This window comes from Lemur catta, chromosome 15, assembly GCF_020740605.2.
Source record: "Lemur catta isolate mLemCat1 chromosome 15, mLemCat1.pri, whole genome shotgun sequence".
Classification (NCBI taxonomy): Eukaryota; Metazoa; Chordata; class Mammalia; order Primates; family Lemuridae; genus Lemur; species Lemur catta.
In genome coordinates this window covers 38197179-38222833 of record NC_059142.1, presented here as the reverse complement: position 1 = coordinate 38222833, position 25655 = coordinate 38197179, and the positions used below count along the sequence as shown (strand labels likewise).

At 54.4% G+C, this 25655-nt stretch overlaps 1 protein-coding gene across 2 annotated transcripts; it reads left to right on the top strand.

Annotated features, from left to right (window-relative positions):
• Nucleotides 1-558: 558 nt before the first annotated feature.
• On the top strand, nucleotides 559-22944 carry TNS4 (tensin 4). Of its 2 annotated transcripts, XM_045526444.1 has the most exons (13): nucleotides 559-624; nucleotides 4766-5303; nucleotides 10979-11399; nucleotides 12567-12991; nucleotides 15629-15715; nucleotides 15964-16089; nucleotides 17323-17415; nucleotides 17535-17612; nucleotides 18644-18715; nucleotides 19591-19759; nucleotides 20400-20468; nucleotides 20699-20725; nucleotides 21319-22944. In XM_045526444.1, the coding sequence occupies exons 2-13, from the start codon at nucleotides 4865-4867 to the stop codon at nucleotides 21458-21460; spliced, it is 2148 nt and encodes a 715-aa protein (XP_045382400.1). In that variant the 5' UTR covers nucleotides 559-624; nucleotides 4766-4864; the 3' UTR covers nucleotides 21461-22944. The 2 variants fall into 2 exon arrangements, with proteins under 2 accessions (XP_045382400.1, XP_045382401.1); XM_045526445.1 differs by lacking the exon at nucleotides 15964-16089.
• The last annotated feature ends 2711 nt before the right edge of the window (nucleotides 22945-25655 follow it).

The window sequence follows — 25655 nt, the reverse complement described above, 5'->3', positions numbered from 1 at the left end:
CTCCAGTTAGAAGCCCCATTCCCGGGCTTGAGATGTTATTGTAAAAGGAGGAAAAGAAATAAAGACAAGATCTGTGCCCAGCCTCACTTCCAGCAGGGCCCTACCCTGTGCCTGTTCCAGTGTGACCCCACCCAGATACACAGGAGGGGCCGTGGAGGGTCTCCTGCCCACTGGCATCCTGCTTTGCCAAGGCCGAGCCCCTCACTCTCTGCTGGCTCTGCCAACACATGACCTCTCCCCCAGCAGGCACCGAGGTGAGAGAGATGCCAGCAGCACACCTTGGTCCCAGCAAGGGCTCCCCTGCCCACATGGTGCAGCAGGAAGGCCAAGCTGGGAGCCTGGGAGCCCCTCACATACACCCAGCCCCAGCGCCAGCCAGCCCAGGCCGCCAGCCAATGTTTCCCTGCCCCGTGCCAGAGCCGGCCCCACCTGAGCTCATCCGGACACAGCAGGGGCGGGGCCTGCTGCTGTCAGGGCCACGTGCAGGGACTGAGGGCGGAGGGTGGAGAGAGGGCGGGCAGGCAGGCTGCTCTTAAGGCAGGTCTGGAGGTGAGCTGGCACCTGGCCGTGCTCCTCACCTGGCGGTCGGGAACACAACAGCCTGCCCGCACGCGTGGACACCAGGTAGGTGCCTTTATTCTTTAAGGAGAAGAGAGGGACACTCAGCACTTTCTATGACCCTGACTCATTTAACCTGCTGTCCCCGGTTTCTCCACTTCTCCTTGGGGCTCAGAGTGAAGGTAGAGAAAAAAGGGAAGGAGATCGTGGATAAAAGAGAGATGGTCTCAGGATCATAGACCCAGGAGTTCAGCGCTTTAACGGGACCGAATCTGTAGCCTCGTTCTACAGACAAGAGAACTGAGGTCCAGGGAGCGGAAGGGGCTCCGCAGAGGTGATGGAGACCTGGGAAGGGACCGGACACAGAACCCAGGCCTTCTCCCTCCCAGCCCAGAGTGCCGGGCCCTTCTGAGACCCGCAGGAATGGGGTGGGGGACCTTCGCTTGTCCTGCGGGTCCCTGCCTGCCAGCCAGGTGCTGCCTCACTGGGTCTGGTAGATGGGACAGGAAGATCAGGAGCTGGTCTTCAAGGCAAAGTGCTTTGGGGAGACTCAGGCTTCGCTCTGGCCCACTCTATCCTTTCACCGGCCTGGGCTTGTAGGAGGGAGAGAGTGAGCCAGGAGAAGAGGTTGGCAATGAAGCAGAAAAGGGCATTTGCCAAGTACCAGGATTTCCCTGTCTCTGGAGTCCTCAGGGACAAAGAAAGAGATCCAAGTCACAGAGGGAAGGGGGAGGACGTGGCAGGGACCCACAAATGGGACAGAGCTGGCCGGAGCCCTCCCCACCCCTGTCCACCCCAACACACACACAGGGACTCCCCTGCTGCTTCCAGCGGGGAAAGAGTGTGCTGGTGGGGGCCAAGGAGGGGGCAGCATCCAGGAATGAAGGAGAAGACACAGCCCCTGCCCTGGGACTGTGACTCTAAGCGTGGTAAACGAGAGGAGAGTTTGGAGAGCCTAGGCTGCCTGCCTTTGCTCAGCAGCAGGTCTGTGTCACATGGTTGCAGAATCCCAGAAGGGGTCTTAAATCTGTGAAGCAGCAGCGTAGAGTAAAAAGAGTGGGGGATTGTGCAGACACGACCACCTAGGTTCAAACCCCAGTTCCACCACATGTAGGTTGTATGACCTTGGGCAAATCCCTCCAGCCCCACGGTAACGGTACTGCCCTCAACGAACTGTCAAGAAAGTGTAATGAATTCGGTTGTATCTGTTACTATCATATCCCCATTATACAGATGGGACAACTGAGGTCTGCCCAGAGAGGAAAGGACACTTGCCCAGGCTGGCATAAAAGCTGTGTCCAGATCGGTAGGCAGGCGTCCTGGGTCCTGGTCATCGGGGGACACCTAGCCCCTCAGTGAGCTCTGCAAAGTCAGTAACCCTAGCCTCCTCTGCGGGGCCTGGCCAGAAAACCCTGCAGGGTGCGCCCAGATCCTGTCCCAACAAACCCAGGCCACTTGGAGCCTGTGTGGAAAAAGCCACAGCTCCGGCCCTGTGTCCTCGGCTGCCCCGGGAAGGAGCTCAGAGGCCGGCTCCCTTCCACTGCCATTTATAGGCACGCTTCCCGTGCCCAGCATGCGCCGCCCCTCCAGGACCCGGCCTGGCATTGGGCCTGCGGAAGCCGTGGTGAGGGGAGGGGGTGAGGGGCAGAAAGGGGCCTGGCTTTTCTCATTAAACTTACTGAGCGACCTTGCACAAATCACTCTCCCTCTCTGGACCTCAGCTGTCCCCCTGCATTAGACCTCCACGTGGCATAAGGAGTTAAGATTCCAGAGTCCCACAGCCTGGGTTTGAATCCCAGCTCCACTGTTTTTCTGGATGTGTGGCCTTCACAGGTTTCTTAACCTCTCTTGAGTCTCAGTATCTTCATCTGTAAAGTGGACTGATAACAGGGCACAGTATTTCCCGGGGCTGTGAGAAGAGTGACTGAGTCACCAAATGGAACTCACATGTAAACCACAGAGATCAGCGCCTGGTGCATGGTCAGTGCTCAGTACGTGGGTGCCACTGTTATGAAGGTGTCATACTCGATAAGCCCTTACTTCTAAGTACTATTTAGAATTGTCTAACTAGCTGCCTTCACAAGCAGTACCTCATTGGTTCCATAGCACTCTCTGGGAAGGTCCAGGGTAGGAAATCTTATTCTCAGCTCACAGATGAAGAAACTGAGGGTCAGAGTCATACCACAAGGAGCTATGTGAGCTGGGGTTCAAATCTAAATATTCGGATTCCAGAGTCCATTTGCCCAAGGCTGGTCTCAAATGCCTTTTCCAGCACTAAGGTCTGACTCCAAAGCAAGTTGTAGAGGAGGCATCTTGGAAAAGGGGAAAACAGAGCTGGGGAGTGTCGTGGGGAGTAGGCAGCAAAGGTCAGAGCAAGCAATGGGAGTGCAACCAGCACGTCCCAGCTCCATGTGGTTTTCTTGGCAGCCTCGGTCCCAGAACCTCTTACCTCCTACCAAGCCCCACCTATAAGAAACTAGCATGTTGGGGCTGGGCATGGCGGCTTACAACTGCAATCCCAGCACTTTGGGAAGCCAAGGCAGGAAGGTCGCTTGAGTCTAGGAGTTCAAGACCAACCTGGGCAACATAACGAGACCCCATCTCAACAAAAAGAAAAATTAAAAAAATTAGCCAGTCATGGTGGCATGCACCTGTAGCCCCAGCTACTCAGGAAGCTAAGGCAGGAAGATCACCTGAGCCCAGGAGTTCAAGGCTGCAATGAGCTATGACCATGCCACTGCACTCCAGCCTGGGCGACAGAGTGAGACACTGCCTTTAAAAAGAAAAAAATAAGAAACTAGCATGTGGCATTAAGGTTAGACAACAGGAAGAACTTTTCACAGTAAGGAAAATGAGAAAGTTGGAACATCTCTTTCCCGAATGAACCCCCGGGAAATGAATATCATCTGAAGATGTCACTCCCCAGCTCACTACTTTTCTGGGCCAGCCGTAGTGGCTCACCCTTGTAATCCCAGCACTTTGGGAGACCAAGGCAGAAAGATCACTTGAGCCCAAGAGTTCGAGACCAGCCTGGGCAACATAGCAAGACCCCATCTCTATAAAAATTAAAATTAAAAAATTTAGCTGGGTGTGGTGGCACACACCTATAGTCCCACCTACTCAGGATGCTGAGGCAGGAGGATTGCCTGAACCCAGGCATTCAAGGTCGCCGTGAGTTATGATCATGCCACTGAACTCCAGCCTGGGTGATAGAGTGAGACCCTATCTCTAGGTAAAAAAAAATTCTGTGGCTCCCCACTGCCCTCAGGGTTGAGTCAGCAGCCCAGAGCCCAGCCTGTCTCTCCTGCCGCATCTCCTTCTCCATCCACCCCAGGTGCTGCTCTATTTCCTGGGTGCTCTGTAACTCCTTCCCTGTCTTCCAGCACTTTGCATAAACAGTCCCCTCTACTATAAACTCCCCCCCTGCCTCCTCACCCCAACTTTCCTTATCCAGCTACCTCTTGTTCTTCCTTCTGTCTCCCTCGGCACGTCCCTTCTTCCGGAAGCCCTGCCTCATCTCCCCTCCAGCACCTACGGAGCCCCCTCCACTTCCCCTCCTCCCTGGTGGCACTGTTACGGTTGCTCACCTGCTAACTTCTCTGCTTCAACAACTGACATAAGGGCGGGGGCCTGGACATCAGGCAGCCTGGGGTCCAGTCCTGCTCTGACACTTGGTGGCAGTGTGACCTTTAGTCAAGTTACTTACCTCTCTGTGTCTCAGTTCTCTTGTAAAATGGGATAATAATAGTACCTACCTCCTAAGGTTGTCATGAGGATTTTTAAAAGGCTTTATGTATAAATACCAGGGCCTATGTGCATAGTAATTACTCAATAAACATTAGGGAGTATTTATTTAATAAATATTCCTGGGGGGACATAGTAAATAGTCAACAAATATCTACTGAAGTTATTTTATTTAGCGATCGCTTGCATAATGCTCATTCTGTGCCAGGCACTGTTCTAAGCATGTTATAAATATTAACTCATTTTATAGATAAGGAAACTGAGGCACAGAGAAGTTAACTAACTTGCCCAGGGTTTCACACAAGCTAGTAAGCGGTGGAGCCAGACTGCAAACCCAGGTAGTCTGACGCCAGCATCCACGCCTTTAAATGAATAAATAAAAAATATGCCCTTGCATGGGGGGAGGGCAGGCAGGGGCTTCACCTACAGAACGTGCTCAGTTCCCACTTCCCACTTCTTTCAGGTCCTGGGAGCTCCTGGTTGGCACGTGCCATCTCTGGGATGTCCGTGGGGCTAATTGGAAGCCGGAGGTAAACCAACCACTGAGGTCATCACCCCTACCATGTCCCAGGTGATGTCCGGGCCCCTGCTGGCAGGAGGCCACACGGTCAGCTTGGCTCCCTGTGAAGAACCCAGGAGGGCCCTGCACCCAGCACCCAGCCCCAGCCTGCTGCCCCAGTGTTCTTACTACACCATGGAAGGCTGGGGAGCCCAGGCCCTCATGACTCCCGTATCCTGCAAGGGCCCCCCCAACAGGCTCCAGCAGGCCACACAGGCTGAGGCCAAAGCCAACTGCCTCCTGCAGTCCCCTGGGGAGCAGGCCTCGGGGACCCTGGAGGACCTTGACTCCTACATTGACTTCTCCCTGGAGAGCCTCAACCAGATGATCCTGGAACTGGACCCTACCTTCCAGCTGCTTCCCCCGGGAGCTGATGGCCCCCAGGCCAAATCTGCCCAGAGCACCACCTCAAGGAGAAAGAAAGAGGAACCTGAAGCCTTGGGTAAGGACCTGGGGCAGTGCCAGGAGGGGGACTTGGGACCAGAGCCCATGAGGAAGCAGGACTTTCCTGTGGAATCAGAGAAGGAGACATTGTCCTGTTGGGAGGTGCTGTGCAACCCTAAATGGGTTACTAACCTCTCTGTTTTCTCTGCTACACAAAAGGGATAAATACAAGTTTCCCTCGCTCTTAAATTCTATTTTGTTCCTGAGTTTGCAAAGTGATGGATACTTGTTTTATATGATTTTTATGAGAACTTAAATAAGCTAACATATATATAAGTATTTTGTACAATGCCATGCACATAAGTAAGAGCTCAGTAAATGTGGAGTCCCTGAACCCCACAGTCCTAGATCCTAATTGGGCCCCCTGAAATTTTTGCAGGATTGCTCTGTGGGCCTCTGTCCCTATTTAGGGGAGTATCTCTCTGGCGAGGCCCAAGCTGGGAATAGAGGGGTTGGAGAGACAAGGAAGCCAGTCTGTTTGGGATTGGAAACCTGTTGTGTTCAAGCAGTGGTACACCGGTAAGTCTTTAACAACTGGCTCCCTGGTTGCAGGCAGGGGCGGAGGAAGCCTGATTTGAAGCTTCTGCCCATTTCCACAGTGTAAATTCTCCCACCGTGGCCAATTTCCAGCTCCCTGCATGACAGTGTCACTGAATGTGGAGTTGGAAACATGTGCAGTAGCAGGCTGTCACACAGCCTCTCCCCCACACCCACACAGGAGACATAAATAACCTCGAGAGCCCAGATAAAAGCAAAATGGAGTAAAATAATTGGGATGTGATGAATTTTGAGTATTTACTACCTTTGTTTTTAATACAAGTTATTTTATTATAAATTTATATACTGTAATTTTTAATAATGGCTGAGTTTAGCAACCCGCTGGACAAAACCCTTAAAAGTTTAACAATCAGCTCTGAACAAGCTAGTACAAGCCAACTCCAGTACTGCCGAATCCAAGGGAATCCAGAAATTCCTACATCTGACTTCAGTTTCCCAAAGAGTTTCAAGTATACTCTGAGGATGAGGGTCAAGGAGCAGCAGCCCCATTATACAGGGTGGAAGACTGAGGCTTCCCAGGATTAACAATCAGCCGGGGTGAGGTTAGGATTAGAGATAGGATCCATGAGAACCTGCATTTATTGAACACTTATTATATGCAAGGCACCGCGCTGAGCACTTATACAGAATCTTCAATCCCTCCAATTCAGTCCCAGGAGGTACAAATTTTATCCCCATTTTACAGATGAAAAAACTGGGGTTGATGGGATTGAGTAAGGAGCCAGTCTAGCCTAATAGCTGGCGTCAGGCAGGCCTTACACAGCCTGTTTACTTCTCTTCTTTGTGTCTCAGATTCCTCATCTATTAAATGAAGATAATAAGAGTTCTTACCTCCAGGGGTGTTGTGGGGATTAAAAGAAATAACACTTGCTGGCTGTTTATCACCAACCCCTGGCACACCGTAAGTCATTATAAACGGCAGCTGTTTTCATTAAGCAGTAGGGTTGCACGTAGGGCCAGCCCCGGGGTAGGTTTGGGCTCTGGGGTGGAGGCCAGCCCAGCACCCAGGTCCTCTGGTGCCCCGGGCTCCTGCCTGCTCTCCCTCCTCCCACCAAGAACTGCCTGCCAGGCCAGTAAAGGAGCCGCCTCCGTCCCTCTAGAGTCTTCCTGCTTCTCAAGGCCAGTCATGGGCATGTCACTGCAGAAAAGGCGTCTTGGGCCTAATTATTGTTGGCAGGAGAAAGCCCAGGGTTTTAATGTTCGTGCCCCATGGCAGGAGTTCCATGCAAGGCCAGCTGGGGCGAAACCAGTCTCTGAGGAACGTCTACAGACGTGAGGTGAGGGTTGGTGACAACAGGGCCCTTCCTCTATGGAAAGGGCTGAGGACCAGCATGGGGCTGATGGGCAGCGGGCTGTGTCCTCCATGCCCTGGGCACAGCCGGCCATGTGAGCATGTGTCCACCCATCTGTGGGGAACAGGGAGCGCAAAGGGGCTGGCAGTGGCCAGAGGGTCCCAATGAAGCCGCCTAGCTCTGCCCTAGCCCCTGCTGACAGAGAAAAGATCCCCTCTCCTCTGTCCCCTGCCTGGGCACCTCCAATGCCAGGGAGCTCACGCCCTCCTAAGACAGCCCAGCTGGTCAGTCCCCCGTTAGGAAGCTCTCCATCGTCACTAAGAGCAGAGGGTACCCGCATGTCATGTCGCTGTGGTCAGCCACCCGCTTTCTCATGCAGCTTGGCCTCCTGAAACCCTCCCGGCAGGCCACGGCTACTGGTAACAAAGCTGTCACAGCCCATGGCGGCGTAACTAACTCTGGGCATTGTGGCGAGTTCTCTTACGTCTCAATGTATGCAACGTGAAGCACCCCCACCATTTTGTAATCTCATCCTTCCTGCTTTTGGGGTGTTGAAGGAAAGACATCCTAATATTATAGTGCTAGCAGATGTTCACTGTCCTGTTTGCCCTAAAGTGGCAAAATTAAAAAATCAAACATTGGCAATCCTATACTGACTCCTCTCCTAAAAATATATAGATTTTTTTTAAAAAACTGGCCTGTGTAATGCATGAGCCCAGTGTCTAACCTGTGAAGGAAATAGTGGAAACCTCATTTTACAGATTAAAAAGCTGGGGCTCAGGGAGGAGAAGTGATAGCCTGCAGTCACACAGCCAGCGAGTGGTAGGTCAGGCCTCAGACCCCGGGCTTCTGGGCTCCAAAGTCCATGTTCTTGTGTTTCTCCCCTTCTGGGATCTAGTCTCCCATCCTCTGGGGCATCACGGAGTGCATCTCTTTGGAGGCAGCCTGCAGGCTGCTTCTGAGACTCGTCCCCCCAGCGCCTGTCAAACCTTCCTCAGGTTTCCTGCCCCTGCCTCTTGTTCACCTTCCTTTAGGCCTATCCTAAGGGGGTCCCCATCCTACAGGGGAAGCAAACATCACCTCCCTGTCTTTATCCTTTCTGCCACCCCCCACCCCACCTTTGGAACAGGCCCCCACATTTCGTTTTCCAGCAATTTGTGCCAGGCAAGGCAGTCTGCCAGTCCCAAGTGAAGGGTGTTTAATAGCTGTCTCTCCGCCCCCCACCCACAGGCCCTCCTTCCGCCTGCCTGGTGCTGGCGCCGGCAGCCTCCCAGCACTGCTCAGACTTGCCCCAAAGGCCAGTAAACAGCAACGCCACCCCAGTGACAGGGGTGCTCCAACTCCCCCCCACCCCGCCACATCCACTTCAGCACAGCAGGGGGGTGACTGGCACCAGGACTGCCCCCTCCCCTCCTCCCACTGGCTCAGCCCCAGCAATGTCTTTGGTGGGTGTTTGGATGACCCAGTGAGTAGGGGGTCCAGAGCTTCACCAGACCAAGAGACCCTCCCTAAAGCAGCCAAGCATCTTCTCACAGGGCAAGGCCTTGGAACAGGGTCCCAAGGAGCCCCTCTTCGGCCTGGAAGGGGCCCCTAAACAGAGTTCAGGAGCAGCAGTCAGGTTCCTTCACTCCCTGGCTGTGCAGCATCAGATAATTCACTTAACCTTTCTGAGCCTTGATTTCTCACCTGTCATTTGGGAGTTAAGCTATTCCCTACTTCAACAGATGAGTGGTGAGGGTTAAATGAGCTAATACAGGTAACATGTTTGTGGTGCCGGCACACGGCGCCCGATAAATGCCAGTCTTTATTTAAAACTGTCGTACAGTCAGTGTTAGCTCCATCCCCACTTTTCTCCAAGCCTCAGTTTCCTCCTCTATAAAAATAATGCCTGCCCAGCCTAAGGGCTGTTAGGAGGTTCACAGCAGATTATGGGTGTAAACATCATAAAGTCCTACAAAAATAGAAGTTGTGCTTGCCAGCCTTCCAGAAGAATCCACCCCATTCCAAGATCTCTTTTATTTCAGAGCCCACAGACAGCACCCCAAATATTCTCCTCTTGCCTTCATCCTTCTAAGCAAGGGGATCCCCACCTTAGCTAGAGAGAGGGCTCCATTTGGCCAACACTGTACCCCCAAAGCAGGCAGGTAGGAAATGCTGCTTCCTCGAGGCCCACCACGGGTTAGGCTCAAGGTTCCGTTCATCATTGTATTTAATCCTCATCACAAACTTGGGAGGTTGGTTTTAGACCCTCACTTTGCAGAGTAGGAAATTGAGGCTCAGAGAGATTAGGAAAGTTACCCAATGCCTCTCTTGGCTGGAAAGCGGCAAAGCCAGGACTCACCCCAGGTTTGTCTGACTACAAAACCACGCTCTTCCTCCACCACCTGAGCAGCAAGCCCGGGTCAGCCCGCCAGCTCATCTGACGCAACGCCCCAGCCCCACCGCAGCCCAGGCAGGCTCAGACAGCGGCAGTAGCCTCCAGCAGGGACGGAAGTCCCTACCCGGGAGCCGGCTGGTGCAGGCTGGCCCTCCACAGCCGTGATGGGGGGATGGTATATGTGTCAGAGCCCAGGGAGGGCGGGAGGCCAGCAGACAGGAGCTGAGAGTGCAGGTTCTCCCTGACTGCCTCAGCGCCCATCCTGGGAAGCTTCCTCCAGAAGGGAGCAGATAGTTAACCCCCACCTGCCACCACGCTTGCTGGAACAGCACCAAGGACAATTCTCCGCCCCCAATCAAGCCAGGAGGAGGGTGTCCATCTTCACCATGGGGAGCACCCCAGGACACCCCACTCAGGGATGACGTCTGGAGCAGGAACAAAGTCTCAGAATCGCAGGAGTGCCCTGGGAAAGAGCCAGCAGCCCGGGCCGTGTGGCTGACCAGTGCTCACGCTCCAGCTAAGAACTGCTAGGAGGTCCGCAGTCCAATAATGCGCAAGCCCTGCCCTCAGGGGGCACCCGCTCTAAAGCGGTGTTCTCAGACTGTACAACACACCCAGATCCCTGGGGCGTCTACCCGTTTCATCAGCTCTGATTCCCTAGGCCTGGGGTGGAGCCCAGGGAATGTGGTGCTGCCGGGCCCTGATCACAGTGTGAGGCTCCACTCATACCCGAATCACCTGGGGAACCGAAAACAAGCAAACAAACCTGGAGCTGGCCTCACCCCTGCAGATTCTGATCTAATTGGCCTGGGGTGCAGCCTGAGCATTGAGCTTTTAAATGCTGCCCTCTTGTATAACCAACCTGCAGAACACCTGCCTTCGTTTGGATACAGAGAAACAGCTTCCTCACACCCTGAGTGGCGGAGGTGTCAGGTGTCCCTGGTGCACGCCATCAATCTGGGGGGTGGGACAAAGACAAAGGAGAGGATTTCCCAGTTTTTAAGCACCTACTATGTGCCAGACCCAGTGCTGTGCTGCCTACATCAATCTCATTTCATCTGTACTGTAACACCAAGAGACTGGGAAGAGTCACGCCCTTTTACAGGTGTGGACTGAGGCTGTAAATGGTGAAGTCATTTGGCCAAGCTCTCTCAGCTAGTAGGTGACAGAGCCAGATCTCAAAGCCAGGTCTGTCTGATTCCAAGGCCTGTGTTCATTCCATGGCATCTCCCTACCCAAGGGAAGACATCACAGAAAGGGTGACTTTGGAACTGGGCCCTGAAGATGGAGTTGGGTTCTAATCCTGAAGAGCTTCTCCTCTTTAGGCCTCAGTTTCCTCATCTGTACAAAAGAGGGGGGACCAGATAGTCTTGAGGACCCTTCCAGCATTTCTGTTCTGAGTCCAGGCTCCCTGGTCTCACCAGTGCTCTGCTTCTCTCTCCAAAGATATAAAGTACATCGAGGTGACCTCCACCAGATCAAGGTGCCACGATGGCCCCCAGCGCTGCTCCAGCCCATCTGTCACCCCGCCCTTCGGCTCTCCACGCAGTGGTGGCCTCCTTTCCAGAGACGTCCCCCGAGAGACCCGAAGCAGCAGCGAGAGCCTCATCTTCTCTGGGAGCCAGGGCAGGGGACACCAGCGTCCCCCTCCCGCTTCCGGGGGCTCCTCCCCTCACCCTCCACTCTCCCCCAGCATCTCTATCCCTTGCGTGGGGAGCAAGGCCTCGAGCCCCCAGGGCTTGAGCTCCCCACTGGTGTCTTCTCCAGGCCTGGAGAAGAGGCTGGGGGGCCTGGCCCCACAGCGCGGCAGCAGGGTCTCTGTGCTGTCGGCCAGCCCAGCGTCTGACGTCAGCTACGTGTTTGGAAGGTAGGTTCTATAGCTTCTGACATTGCCTCCACACACACACACACACACAGGTCCTAAAATCACAGAGGGGCTTCCTGCTCGGTCTGAGCAAAATCTGGGCTTGCACCAAAACTGAAAGAGTGAATGTTCTCTTTTATGCCATCACAGCCATTCGGATCTCAAGCTATCCTCAAGCTTAGAATATAATTCAACACACAAAAATCATGACTTATATCTACCTTTTGGGAAAAGAGCTATTGTGTTAATGAGGCTCACCTGTATCCTTTCCAGCCTCGTACAACCCATCTCAAGCAAGGGTTTTTTAAAAGCCCAAAACACAGGGATGTAAATGGAACTTAGGGGCCCGAGATGTGCCTTTTAGGAATGAAAAGGCTCCCTGCTCTTTGTTGCTGGCAAAATGTAGCAACGGAGGGAGGCAAACCTGCCTGGGCATTTATTTACAATCGTCCCCCCTCAGTTCCTGTAGGTCTCACAGTAGAACTGTGTGCGCATGTGTACGTACGTACACACACACACACACACACACACACACACACACACACACACACACACACACACACACCCTGCCGCAAGAAGACCAAACCACAGGACTTCTGTCTCCCACACCACCTCCAAAGCCACTGGCCCAGGCAGTCCCTGGCAAAGAGACTGGGGATTCTACGGCCGTGCCCATTGGCATGGGCCTCTGCACTCAGGGGGAAGTGTGGCCGGATGCGGAGCTGGCCTCCTGTGCCTCCTCCAGCTGGGGAATCCCTCTGCACCAGCCTGCCTCGGGCACGGTCTAGCCCAGGTCCAGCACATCTGCAGGGCTCTTAGAAGCCATGGGGAGGTGGGAGCAGATGGGGAGCCTAGTGCAACAGCTCCATCAAACCTGCCTGGCTGGGAAGGCAGAGGGAATCTGGGCTTGCCTATGCCCACAGGCCTGCAGGGGTCAGCCCATTGGCTACTTTACATGACCAAAGACCGTACCATCCAGGGACATTTCTGTATCCCTTGGGGATCAGGTGGGCATGCCCTTTGCTATGGGCTGTGGAGGGGAAGGGTATGCAGTGCTCTATTTGGCCAAAGCCATGGGCACCCAGATTATTAGAGCCGCAGCCTGGCTCTGGCTCCTGAGTGTTCACCTCCATATTCTAACACCCTCTACGGTGCTCTCTCCCCCTGCAGCAGCCAGTCCCTCCTACACTCCAGCATCTCTAGCCATCGGTCATCTTCTAGATCCTTGGAAAGTCCAGCTGGCTCTTCCTCCAGCCTCCACAGCCTTGGCTCCATGTCCCTGTGTACGAGACCCAGTGACTTCCAGGCTCCCAGCAACCCCACCCAGAGCATTGGCCATCCCAGAGCACCCCACTCCTCACCACTGGCCAAAGAACATGCCAACAGCTGCCCCCCATCCATCACCAACTCCATGGTGGACATACCCATCGTGCTGATCAATGGCTGCCCAGAACCAGGGTCTCCGCCACCCCAGCGGACCCTAGGACACCAGGGCTCTGTCCAACCTGGAGCTGCTTCTGCCAGCAACCCCTGTCCAGCCACCAGGAGTCACAACCAGACCCTGCCAGATGCCCCCACCACCACCTGCCCAGACGGTATGTTGTAAACCAATTTCTCAAGCATTGTAAGGTTTGGCTGAGGGAAGAGACAAAGCACCAGTGGGTTCCTGCAACAGCCAGTCAACATGTTTACTGTGTGCCCAGCACTGGGCCAGGCAGTGAAGACACCCAGGGAACAGTCTAGAAAGAGACAAAAGCTAAGCATCACTATAGAGTAGGATAAACACAGGGATAGAGAGATGTTCTAAGTCTTACGGGGCCATGAAGGAAAGAGTGATTCTTTCAGTCTGGGGAACAGAGGAAGCAACATCTGAGCTGGATCTGGAAAGCGGATCAGAAGTTTGTGGTTAGAGGCGAGGACAGGCATTCCCAGCAGAGAGAACAGGGAATCCACAGTCACAGAGGTCTGGAAGCACATGGTATGTTTAGGAAATGCCTGGAATGTTGGGCACAGGGTGAGGTCTTTGAGAGTAATTTGGAGTCAGATTGTAAAAGGCCTTGAACACCAAGTTAAAAAAGTAAATGTAGGCCAGGCACGGTGATAGTGGCTCACACCTGTAATCCTAGCACTCTGGGAGGCCAAGGCCAGAGGCTTGCTTAAGGCCAAGAGTTCGAGTCAAGCTTGAGCAAGAGCGAGACCCCGTCTCTACAAAAAATAGAAAAATTATCTGGGGGTGGTGACACATACTTATAGTCCCAGCTAATCAGGAGGCTGAGGCAGGAGGATCACTTGAGCCTAGTTCGAGGTTGCAGTGAGCTATGATGATGCCACAGCACTCCAGCCCAGACAACAAAGTGAGACTCTGTCTCAAAAAAAAAAGTGGTTGTTGGCCGGGCATGGTGGCTCACGCCAGTAATCCTAGCACTCTGGGAGGCCAAGGCGGGAGGATCACTCGAGGTCAGGAGTTCGAGACCAGCCTGAGCAAGAGCAAGACCCTCATCGCTACTAAAAATAGAAAGAAATTATCTGGACAGATAAAAATACATACAGAAAAAAATTAGCCGGGCATGGTGGCGCATGCCTGTAGGCCCAGCTACTCGGGAGGCTGAGGCAAGAGGATGGCTTGAGCCCAGGAGTCTGAGGTTGCTGTGAGCTAGGCTGACGCCAGGGCACTCTAGCCCGGGCAACAAAGTGAGACTCTGTCTCAAAAAAAAAAAAAAAAAAAGTGGTTGTTTACCCTTTAGGCACCAGGGGACCATCAGAGGGTTTCAAACAGGGGAGAGATGGGGTCAGAGGGGCACGCTCAATGGACCACTCTGGCAGCTGCAGGCAGATGGATTGCAGGGGCAGAGAGGGTGGAGGACAGAGGACAGAGCCAGGCAACCTTTGGGCTGTGGAAGCAGCAGGCTTAATGACTGACCCAACAAGAGGGAGAGGGCGAGTCAGTCCCAACTCTGACGTGGGTGAATGACGAGAACACAGAGGGGGCGGAAGGGTAATGGAGACAATGCATTCCAATTCAGACAGCTGAAAACCACAAAACAGCAAACACCCTCCTTCCCGTAGTCTGCAACTACAGGCGTCCAAAAAGAACAAAATCAACCAGGACCCACAGCAGTAAACACAGAAGCTAAGCCTTGGCACCCCCTGGGTGTACCTCTCCCAAGAGCAGGGCCCCCTGCCAACACTGTCCCTGCTCCCCCATCCCACGGCCAACTCTCAGCCCTCACTTGGCCGCTCACTGTGACGCTCACAGGCATCAGGGCGACCCTGGGGTGTGTGAAATGCTCACTCCCACTCACGGAGCCATGCCAATGCAAGCAAGAGAAAATGGTACGTCAGGTATGCCTTTGAATCTGCTGTGATTGCTTTCCTAAGACAAATCATTTGCAGGTTTTAGGGGTTTTTAGGAGTTACTTAAGTATAACTGGTTACAACATTCCATTTCAAGATTCTGAAATTGAGAACCACTGCTCTCTGCCTTAGAGACCCAGGAAAATGGGCATTTTGGCATCTCAAAGAGCACAGTTACTTAGCCTAATGATGTTCCCATCCTGCTTTGGCAATGCCCCAGGGCAGCACTAATCATACCCTGGGATCTTATCAAATTCTTCAAAATATTCTCAAAACAAAGTTCTCTTCAATTTCATAGGCTATTGGAGCATTAAAGACCCTCAGATGTTGTTTAGTCCACTCGGTCCCCACTGGGCTTCAGTTGTCCCAAATCAGGGTCAAGAACCCAGGCCCCCAACTTCCAAGGGCACGTTCTCCTGCCCAGACCTGCTGTTTTCCTCTCCTGCCCCTTTTCTTCCATCTTATTTTCCAAGATGAACAGACCCCTAAGAAACTTGTAGGATTATTAAGAGGGGGGAGAATGTGAAACCAAACGATGCATCTGAGAATTTCTTATTTTTCCCTTATTTCAGTCCCTACCAGGCAACAGTAGATTTGAGAAACTGTTTGTCACCAAACTGAGGTTTTATTTGTTCTTTATTCATTACCAAGGATACATGGGCACTTCTAAGTTCTAGACGTGCCAAGCCCTGGAATCCTTCTGTTTGATTTTGTCTCTTGGAGGCAGTTTGGGAATACAATGGGGTTGGGTCTGGGCTGGTGTTTGAATGGGACCCCTGGGCAGAGAAGTAGGGAAGGGTCTCCAGCCTTCTCTGGTGGATGTCTCTCAGCTCCCCTCTGTCCAGCCTACAGGGTCCCCCTTCTCTCCCTTTCTCCAGGTCCCACCAGGGACATGCAGCCCACCATGAAGTTCGTGATGGACACATCTAAATACTGGTTTAAGCCAAGCATCACCCGAGAGCAAGGTAAAAGGAAGAGCAGGTGACCCTGGAGTCGGGTCCAGGCCCTGCACCCCACATCAGGCCTGGGCCATGGCAAATAGAGATCCCGGGAAGGGGGGTATTCTGCTGACCTCATGAGGAAATGGGAACTGACTACCGCAAGAATGGCAGAGATTGGACAGTAACGTCTGCTCCATGAAGGCCCTGTGGTGCTGGGGACAGAGGGCGTCCAGGTGGGGCAGTATCCATGTCTGACTCAAGGATTGTTCCAGCAATCGAGCTGCTGAGGAAGGAGGAGCCAGGGGCTTTTGTCATAAGGGACAGTTCTTCATACCGAGGCTCCTTCGGCCTAGCCTTGAAGGTGCAGGAGGCCCCAGCATCCGCCCAGAACCAACCAGGTACGCACCTGTTTCTGGGCTCGCTCAACTGGGGCAGGAAGGTGCGATGGGTTCTAGTCCGGGCTCTGATGCTAGTGCTCAGGGTGGCCTCGGGCCAGTCCCATAAGGACTCCTGGGAGGAGGGTCCACTTCAGTACCCCCCCAGATCCCCCCAGCACTGAGGTACCGTGAAAAACTCTTTTCACAGCAAGCCTGAGTTGCTTCTGCCTCCCAAGTCCCCCAAATTCCCTGGTCTGCCCTCATGGTAGGAAGAGAAGGAGGAAGTTCCCAGCCTTCTCTAGGCTGCTCTCCTCTGGGTCAAACAGGATTTATCTCCAAGAAACCTAATGTATAGTAACGCATGTGTGTGCTAGCTAATGTGATGTGCACTAGCTTGTCACACGTGTATGTGATAGCTTAACACGTGCTTTCCCATGATCTCCCATGCACATTTGCTAACTCAGCTCAGGTTTCTGGGGCATCTACCAGGCAGGCAGTGAGGGAGGCACCAGGGATACAGAGGAATCAGACCCAGACGCCACCTCACTGGGCAGGTAGATAAAAACAGATAATTACAGTGCCTGGTCATAGCCCCTCACCTCAACCCCGGGATCATACCTCTCATTTAATGGATGAGGTAACTGAGGCCCCAGGAGTTAGTTAATGGCCCCAGAGCAATTAAGTGATAGAGCTAGGCTGGAAAACCCAACCTCGTGGTCTTTGTGCCTCGCTATGGAAATAAGAAAGTGACCTCTGGCGGGGAGTGTTGGTTGTCAAAGAAGCCTCTCGAGAGGTGATGAGCCCAAATCAAGGAGGAAGTTGTGGGCCAGGTGAGCAGAGTCAGAAGGGCATGTCCACCCTCCCAGGGCCAGCCAGCCTCCAGCAGGGACGATCCGGTGCAGAACAATAGCGCCCGGATGGGGTCAGCAAAGGGAGACAGAAACCAGACTGAAGAGTCGGGGTTTGATCTAAACAGTAATTGAGAACCATCCCTGATAACTCTTGACCAAGGGCAAGGTTTTCTGAAGTGGGAACGACTGGACACAGAAGCCTTTGAGCAAATGTTTTGGCACCTCCCTTGTGGGCGGCCTGCAAAACAGGGCTCCTCCCTGCCGTTCCACCCGGAGCCGGGGGATGGACGAGATAACCTTCGGGTGGACCCTGGGAGGTGTGTCAGGGAACGAGCTGGTCAGTGTTTGGCAAGCACCGGGCTCTGAAACTCCCATCTGCATGCATCATTCTTTCTCTGTCCAGGCGAGGACAGCAGTGACCTTATCCGACACTTCCTCATTGAGTCTTCTGCCAAAGGGGTGCATCTCAAAGGAGCAGATGAAGAGCCCTACTTTGGTGAGCCTCCCCAGCCTCCAGGCCCCCACCCTGGGAAGGGCAGCAGGGGCTCCCTTCTTCTGAACTGGGAGGGTGGGCTAGGGAAGCCCCACTCACGCAGGGCTGCCTGTTTCCTGCAGGGAGCCTCTCTGCCTTCGTGTACCAGCATTCCATCATGGCCCTGGCCCTGCCCTGCAAACTCGCCATCCCTCAGAAAGGTGGGTCTGGGCCCCAAGGAGGCAATGTCTGGGCGTTGGACCTGTTTGTTCTCACCAGAAAGGCCCCTGGTGGTCACTTCCACCTTGTTTATAGATTATTTTGGTGTCATGTTTAAAAGTGCATGCTCTGAAGTTGGTCAACATCTCCACTTCCTAGCTGTGAGAATTTGAGAATGTTAACCTCTCTGAGCCTCAGTTTCCTCATCTATGAAGTGGGAACAATCCTCATCATACCTACTTACACAATTGGTGTGCAGATTAAATGAGACAGCTCGGGCAAGGCTCTTAGCACAATGCCTGGCACAGAGTAGATGTTTGGTAAATAGTAGCCTTCTTCAAAAGGATAAAAGAGCACAAATCAAACATTTGGAGAAGTGTTTTTCTTTTTTCCCCAGGACCAACATTTCTTGAGTGCCCACTCACTCACTCACACCTCGATACAACCTTATGGAGTAGATTTTGCTTTTATTTTCCCCATTTTGCAGATAAGAAAATGAGGGTTCTAGACATTAAGTAATTTGCCCAAAGGCATTAACTTGCTCACAGAGGCATACCTCGAACCCAGATCAGCAACCCCTGCCCAGGGGGTACAGCCCAGCTGTACCCCAGATGCCTCAGGGGTGCACAGGGGAAGCTCAAGAAGGGGTGTTTCTGGGAGAGGAGTCAGGACAGAGGAGCCCCAGTGGGGTGATGATGACAGCCCCCTACTTTCTGCAAAGAAAGGCCTGGGGTTGGGAGGGGGTCCAAAAGAAATAAGGAGGTCAGGGCCTGTGAGGACGAGGTCACCGCAGCGTCTAGGGGTGGAGGGGTAGGGATCAAAAGTCTTGCAAGCTAGGCATTTGGGGAGCCCAAAATGGGCCCCTTTTGCCTAACTATGGAAATCATACCTGGTTTCTCAGCCTAGTCACTTCCTGGGGGTGGGGGCGGAGGTGGGAGATGTTCAAAGGGATTAATGAGAGCTGTTCCTTTGAGAGGGGTCTATTCACTCCACCCCCGCCCCCTTGGGGGCCTGTTCCTTTGCCTTGGCTCAGAGCTGGGAGGTGCAGACGGGGCCTCGGACCCCTCTACAGACAGCCCAGCCTCCTGCCTGAAGAAATCTGCTGGTGAGTGGTGCGGGAGAGGTGCCAGGCTTGGCTGTACCCCCAGGAGGGCACCTCCCAGCCCTGTGCACACGCACGCACACGCAGGCCCACACATGTTTCCCATCACAGCTTTGTTTCTACAGCTTTAACAAGGTGCCGCACCCCCTCACTCGCCTGTAAACCAGGAGATGAGAGGCTGCGGGCACTGGGCCAGCAGGGAAGTGGGACAGGGTGGGGGCCCTGGCAGAGTTCACACCCCATCCTGCACACGCATGGGCAGCTGCATATGTGCTAGGGTCTCTCTGGCTCTGAGGTGCCTGCCCTGGAGGTGGTCTCTGGGTCTGGGATCCTCTGGGGGGTGTCAGGTCTGAGTCCTGGAGGCTTCAACACAGAGAAGATCCTTCCCCCACCCACCCAGAGGCCAGGTGAGATCAGTACGTGTCTCGGTGACAGCTCCTACTCTGTGCCCTGAGTACAGTGGCTCCCCTCCCATATTCTCGCCAAAGAACCACCCTCCCCACATCCTCCCATCCCACTCCCACCCAGCATGGAGGTGTGGGGAGGGGGACAGCCATAGGTCTGGACAGAAGGAAGTTTTCCAGGACGCCCCTACACACGGGGCAATATCCCCTCCTTTGCCCCACCCTGAAGGGCCAGGGGCCCTGGCAAAGCAAGGTAACGAGAAGATCCCCAAATTCCCCCGGGGTTGGCCTCAAATTGTGGTCACCCATGTACTCTCTTCCTGTTTGGTGGCTCCAAGAGGAGCCTCACGGGATTCCCAAAGAAGAAAGGCCCCCCTCCCGTGCCTCTGGACAGAGGGAAGAGCTGGGGGAGCGATGCCCCCACGCCGCTGTGGGCCCCAGCAGCAGCCCCAGCGCAGCGTCTGCATCCCGCAGGCTGCCACTCCCTGTACCTGAGCTCCGTGCGCGTAGAGACCCTGACCGGCGCCCTGGCCGTGCAGAAGGCCATCTCCACCACCTTCGAGAGGGACGTCCTCCCCACACCCACTGTGGTCCACTTCAAAGTCACGGAGCAGGGCATCACCCTGACCGATGTCCAGAGGAAGTAAGGGCCTTCCCTTGCCCTGGGGCCGCAGGGTGGGCAGAGCAGAGCTGGAGGGGGTGGCTGAGATGGCCGTGGATCGGTACTGAAGGTCAAGTTTAGGGTCCTGGACCCAGTGGGAGTGGTGAGGTGCTGGGCAACTCCACGCAATTTTCCTGCCTTCTCTGGGCCTCACTCCAATGACCAGAGCCCCCCTGCATCGTGACTGATGGGGATGGAATTAATTTGTATTCACTGGGTACCGATTAAGTCTGCACCCCTTGATGGAGTGCAGACGTCCATGGGCCAGACTCTGGCTGACCAGTGGGACGCAGAGTGGAAAGAGATCACACCTTCCCTGGGCCCAGGGACTCACAGTCTAGAGGAAACTTGATCCTGGGCTGCGAGAAACAAGAGGGAACCAAGATGTAATTCCTATCCTCAAAAAGTTAAATGATATGGTCGGGGGATGGCAGAAAAGCCCCATATGTAGGACACGAGGCAGATGCACCCTGGAGAGGAGGATGCACAAGCAGGCCCAGGGCCCAGCGGCAGGAAGGGTCACAGCAGGTGTACACGGTCTACGGTGGAGGCTTCCTGGAGGCAGGACATGCCACTGGGCCAGGCTCTCACCAGCTACCCTTCTCTGCCCGCCTCCTTCCAGAGTGTTTTTCCGGCGCCATTACCCCCTCACCACCCTCCGCTTCTGTGCCATGGACCCTGAACAACGGAAGTAAGTTCAAGGCTGGATCCAAATAAGAAGGCCGTCCAGGGCCTGGCTGCCCAGCAGGTGTCCTGAGACTCTGGGACTGGGATCTCAGAGAAAGCCTGTGAGCCCCAAGGGGTTGGGGCGACAGAAAGAGGGTGGGGACGCAGCTGGCCAGTCCTCCCTTGCTCCTCCAGGGCCCTGTGGCATGGAGCAAAGCCTCACTCCTCAGCGCCGGCTGTGTTCTTTTCCCACAGGTGGCAGAAGTACTGCAAGCCCTCCCGGTAAGTCCCTCCCACCCACACAGTCACCAAAAGAGCTGTCCCTGTGGTAGGGCCCCAGACCCACCAGAAGGAGGAGGGAGGCCCATCCTGACCTTAATAGCCCGTGGTGTTGATGGGGACACAGGCCCTGGTCCTCAGGAAGATCCCAGTCTGACGAGAGACTTTGACCCTGCCTGCAGAGAGCCTCCAGTCTGTTGGGGGAGACACGCGTCTGGCTGCCCTCAGTCTTACGCAAAAGGCACAGGCTCTAACCTCAGGGAGCCTCAATCTGTTGCAATGCCCCAGTCCGATGGTGAAGACACATCCTTGTCCTCGGGGAGCTTCCACTCTAAGGGGAAATACACAGGTTCTGTCCTCAGGAGCCCCCATTCAAATGGAAGGAAACCAAGAGCATGAACGTGGGGATCTCCCAGCCTGGCAGGGGAGGCACCTCCTTCATCAAGGAGCCCCCATGAAAGGAGGTGCTGGAGCCTGCTGGCTGGGGGAGGGACAGGGAGGAATGTGGTGCAGGCTGAGGCCCCCCACCCCACTCCCATCAGCCCCATGCCTTCCTGCGCCCCCCCTCCCCACTCAGACTGTCCCTCCACCACCAGGATCTTTGGGTTCGTGGCCAAGAGCCAGACGGAGCCCCAGGAGAACGTGTGCCACCTCTTCGCGGAATACGACACAGTCCAGCCAGCCTCACAGGTCATCAGCCTGGTGGCTGCGCTGCTGCAGGACGCAGAAAGGATGTAGGGGAGGGAGCTGCCTGTGCCCCTTCCTGGACATCTCCAGGCGTGCCTAGAGCCCGCCTCCACCCACTGAACGAGTGTGGCCTGTGGCCACATGGACAGACCAGTCTGTTGGACTGGAAGTGAACAGTATCAAGTTGAAACCCTTGAACCTGCTGTGACCTTCAGCAGTAACCTTCATCCAGACCCCCCTGGGCCTCAGTTTGCCCAACCATGAAAGGAGCCCAAGAGACAAGGTCAGCTGTTCTCAGACTTTGGTGGGCATTTGAACATGCCCCTCCTTGATTCTGAAGGATACCCACATTCAACATTCAAGGACGCCTGCCTGAAAATAACCTCCGAGGACCCTCTGGCCCCATCAGTGTGCCTGGATACTACCGACACAACAGTCTGACCGGGAGACCTGGGGCCCTGGCAGACAGCAGGTGCTGGGTCGGGACCCACAGGGTTCCGGGCCTGAGGCAGGCGATGGTTAAAGATTGAGGCCAGAGCAAGGGATGGACAGACTCTATTTCCCTCTGTATCTGTTCCTCTCCCCACTTTCCTAATGCCTTTTTGGGTGCACCTGCCCAGGATTCTGCAGGCCAACATGGCTGTGGTTGCTGGGGCAGCTCAGCAAGGGGTGATCTTGCCTCCATGGTCAGAGAAGACCCAGCTGTCCTTGCACTCTTGATGTCTAGTCCCCTGCCCCACTTGCAAATGAATATCCCCATCTTTTCTTTCAATTTCTTGGTAAGCACGTGTACCATAGCTGATGTCACAGCTGCCCTAGTGTTGCACATCTGGGGCTTGGGGGCAGAGACCCCAGTTCTCTAGGGCAGATATGAGGGCCATCTCTCTGTGGTTCTGCCTCAGCTTCAGTCTTACTGAGTCCCCCCGCCCCCCGCCCTCACCACCCCAACACACAACACACGCACGCGCACACACACACTCATGGATTCACACACACAGTCCCCACCACCGCTGTGTGGTGTCAAATGTCCTCACAGCCACACGGGGGCAGCAGAGAGTCAAGAATGCAAAGCCACTGCCTCCTTCCTTCCCCGACAGGCTGGGGAAGCTGGCGCTTCCCCCCACGCCCACCCCCACCGGCCCCGAGAAGCTGGAACCATGTGTCTAGCAAGCCCTGGCTTCCTGAGGAAACCACTCCATGGGGGTGGAAAGGGAGGCTCAGGGAAAAAGCCCCCTCTTGCTCTATGCCTGCGCCCTCCCAGCGGCTAGCCCTGCCACAGCAGCGTTATCTTTGGCCAAGGTTGGGCCTGACGGGTTATGATTTCAACCCAGGAAACCAAACTGGACTGGAGCGGCCCTGGGCTGGTGGGAGAGGCTAAGGCCAGCCCACCCAGCCTGCGGTTGGGCACTGCCCCACCCCCGAAGTCTGCAGAACTGTTAGATGAGGTTCTCAAGGTCACAGTGCCCAATCCTAGCCTGGGGACTCCCAGGTGTGTAGCTCCCATCACAAAAAATAAAGCATCTGTCTTTGCACAATTGGTTCTGAGGCCTTCTGGGCTGCCCCCGCACAGATGGAGACCTGACTTGGCAGGGAGTGTCTGCGTCTTAGAGAAGACCAGGCATGTCACACTCCCTCCCCACCCCTGGCCACATGTCCCTGCGTGCTTAACACACCCATTTTTCTTTCTTCGTGACCCCTTTCCTGCCACTTTGCCAGGAAAACAGAAGAGTGGGGTTTCCCTGTTTCCCGGGGCCTAAGGTGAGTATGTGGGACCCCTGGACCCCTGCTGGGTTCCAAGGTCCTGCTCAGCCTCCCTGAGGGCTGAGAAGAGGTAAGTGAACATGAGCAGCTCCGGAAGAGTCCACAGGAGTCCCTGAACCCTGATGACCCCCAAGCTGCCAGCTCAGCCCGAAACAACTGGACAATGGTCTCTTCATCCCAGCCCGGGGCCTGGGGGGTTCTACCCAGGCTCCTCCTCCGCACTCCCAGTCTCAGGGTAATGCCCCCTCCAGACCTGCTCCTGACTCCACTGCAACTAGGGACCCAAGGTTGGCGTGCCAGACGGTCTCACCAAGTGGTGCAGGAGGGGGCTGTAGGGCTATCAGCCTTCCTACAGAGCCTTAGGAATGGAGACCCTCCTCCTGCCTGGGCTGAGCCATGTGACCCAGTGGCAGGGGCTGCACTAAAGGGCTGGGGAAGAGACTTTCCCTATGGCCTTGAGACTTTCCCTAGCCCCTGCCTCCCCTCCCACTGCCTAATTGCAGTTCCAGACTGGATTCCTCTCAGCACCCCGCCCCGGGCCCCCCTCCCCCTTAGCCCAGCCATGGACAGAGTCCGCAGAAGGTGATCATCTCTGCTGCGTTTGCCACGGCTCATCTTTCCCCTAAGGTTTAGCAGAGAACTTGACTTGTGCTTTTGCTGATGGGCAGAACAGCTGGCCTAGCACCGGTGGGAGGGCTGGAGGGCAGAGGGGAGGAAGGACAGCTGCAGAGCCAGGAGCCAGGAGGGGAGGGGTCTTCACACCCACAAAGGGATCCCCGAGGAGCTTTCTCTCCAGCAGGTTCCAGGCCTTATAGCCCTTGGTCTCAACCCCTGCTCCAGTCTCGGCTCCAGGGTTTCCCCCTCAATTCTTTCCATCCCTCCCTGTCCCTTTCTCCATCCCTGTATACACCCACCTCCCTCACCTTCCCTCCCCCTACCTTCCCCCACTTCTCATATCATGCCTTCTCTACCCACCCACCCCCAAGCCCACCCTCTCTTTACAGAGAAACCTTCCCTCCCTCTTGCTCTTTGCCAATTTAATTCCTGTGCCCTTTTGTCCCAGGTGGCTGGACACACAGCAAGGTCCAGCTACTGCTGGGGCTGATGTGAAGGGAGGGGGGCAGCCCCCTGCCCTGCCAACTATCTCTCAAAACTCAGATTCCCACACCCCTAGGCCCTGCCTTCTCTCTAGTTACAAAGCTCCACCCCAGAGGCTAAAGCACCCTGGCCCCTGGCCCCTTCTGAACAGCCACCTCCCCCACACTCACTCCCAGGAGGAGGAGCCCAGCTGGAGGCTGCTCACCTCTGCTGCTTACCCTGGTCCTTAACTCTTATGGCATCCAGTAGTCTGAGGGCTTAGAACCGGGGCAGGGGTGGGGGTTAAGGGCTTCCAACCCAGAGCCTGATGCCTCAATTCATGCAGCAAACATTTTCTGGCTGTGTGCTTTGTCCATGTAAACCAGAAAAATAGATAAATATGATGGTGTTATAAGAGAGGTTTGTAAGTTCCATGCAGGGCTGGCGGGAAGAGTAGAAACAGGGACAGATAAACTTCACCCACTTGGAAGGAATGAGGGCAGTTACCAAGGAGGTAACATTTGAGTTGGGTCTTCAAGGATGAGTAGGAATTTGGCATGCAAAGAAGAACAGAAACCAGCTTTTATTGAAAAGGCTCCTATGTGCTAAGTGCAATGTGAGGCACATTATATGTGTCTAATCCCATTTTACAGATTAGAAAACTGAGGCTCGGGGAACACTCATTCTATTTTATAGAATGAAGAATTGTCCACTAAAATAAAATTTTAAAAAAAGAAAACTGAGGCTCAGAGGGTTAACTTGCCTACACTTACCTAGCTAATAAATGGCAGAGAAATAAGATTTCAAGTCCATACCCATCCTACTGCCTCAACATCCACAGAAAGCAGATGGAGAAATGTGTGTGTGAAGCACACATGTATGAAAAGGTGTACTGTATTTGATGTGGCTAAAGTATATGGTACCCTAGGGAGCAGGTGAGAGAGAAAGCAGAGGAAAGAGGCAAGAGCAAGATCATGAAGACTCTTGGGTGTCAGCTGAGAATATCTAGAGATGAATACTTGCTGAAGGAACCAATGAATGAATAAAGGAGTAAATGGAGTTGGACTGAGGACTGCTCTGTACAGTTGTGCAGGCTGTGCAATGCACAATCATACAGAGCAACCTGCTTGGGTTTCATCCTGTAGGTGATGGGAAGACATCAGAGGCTTTTCAGCCAAAGAGTAATTGATGAGATTTGTGCTTTAGAAATATGGTTGTGGAGGCAGGAGACACGATCTGAGGTCTGGGTTGGTTAGAGAGAAGGGTGCTGGGATGATGACTTAGAGTTCAGACCAGGGAAGGGATAAGAGCCTAAGAAGGGGGCCTCTCGCCCTGATATAGGCCTGGGCAGGAGCCCACCTGACCTGGGCCTGGGTCCTTGGTTCTCTCTGAGCTTGGAAGGACCATG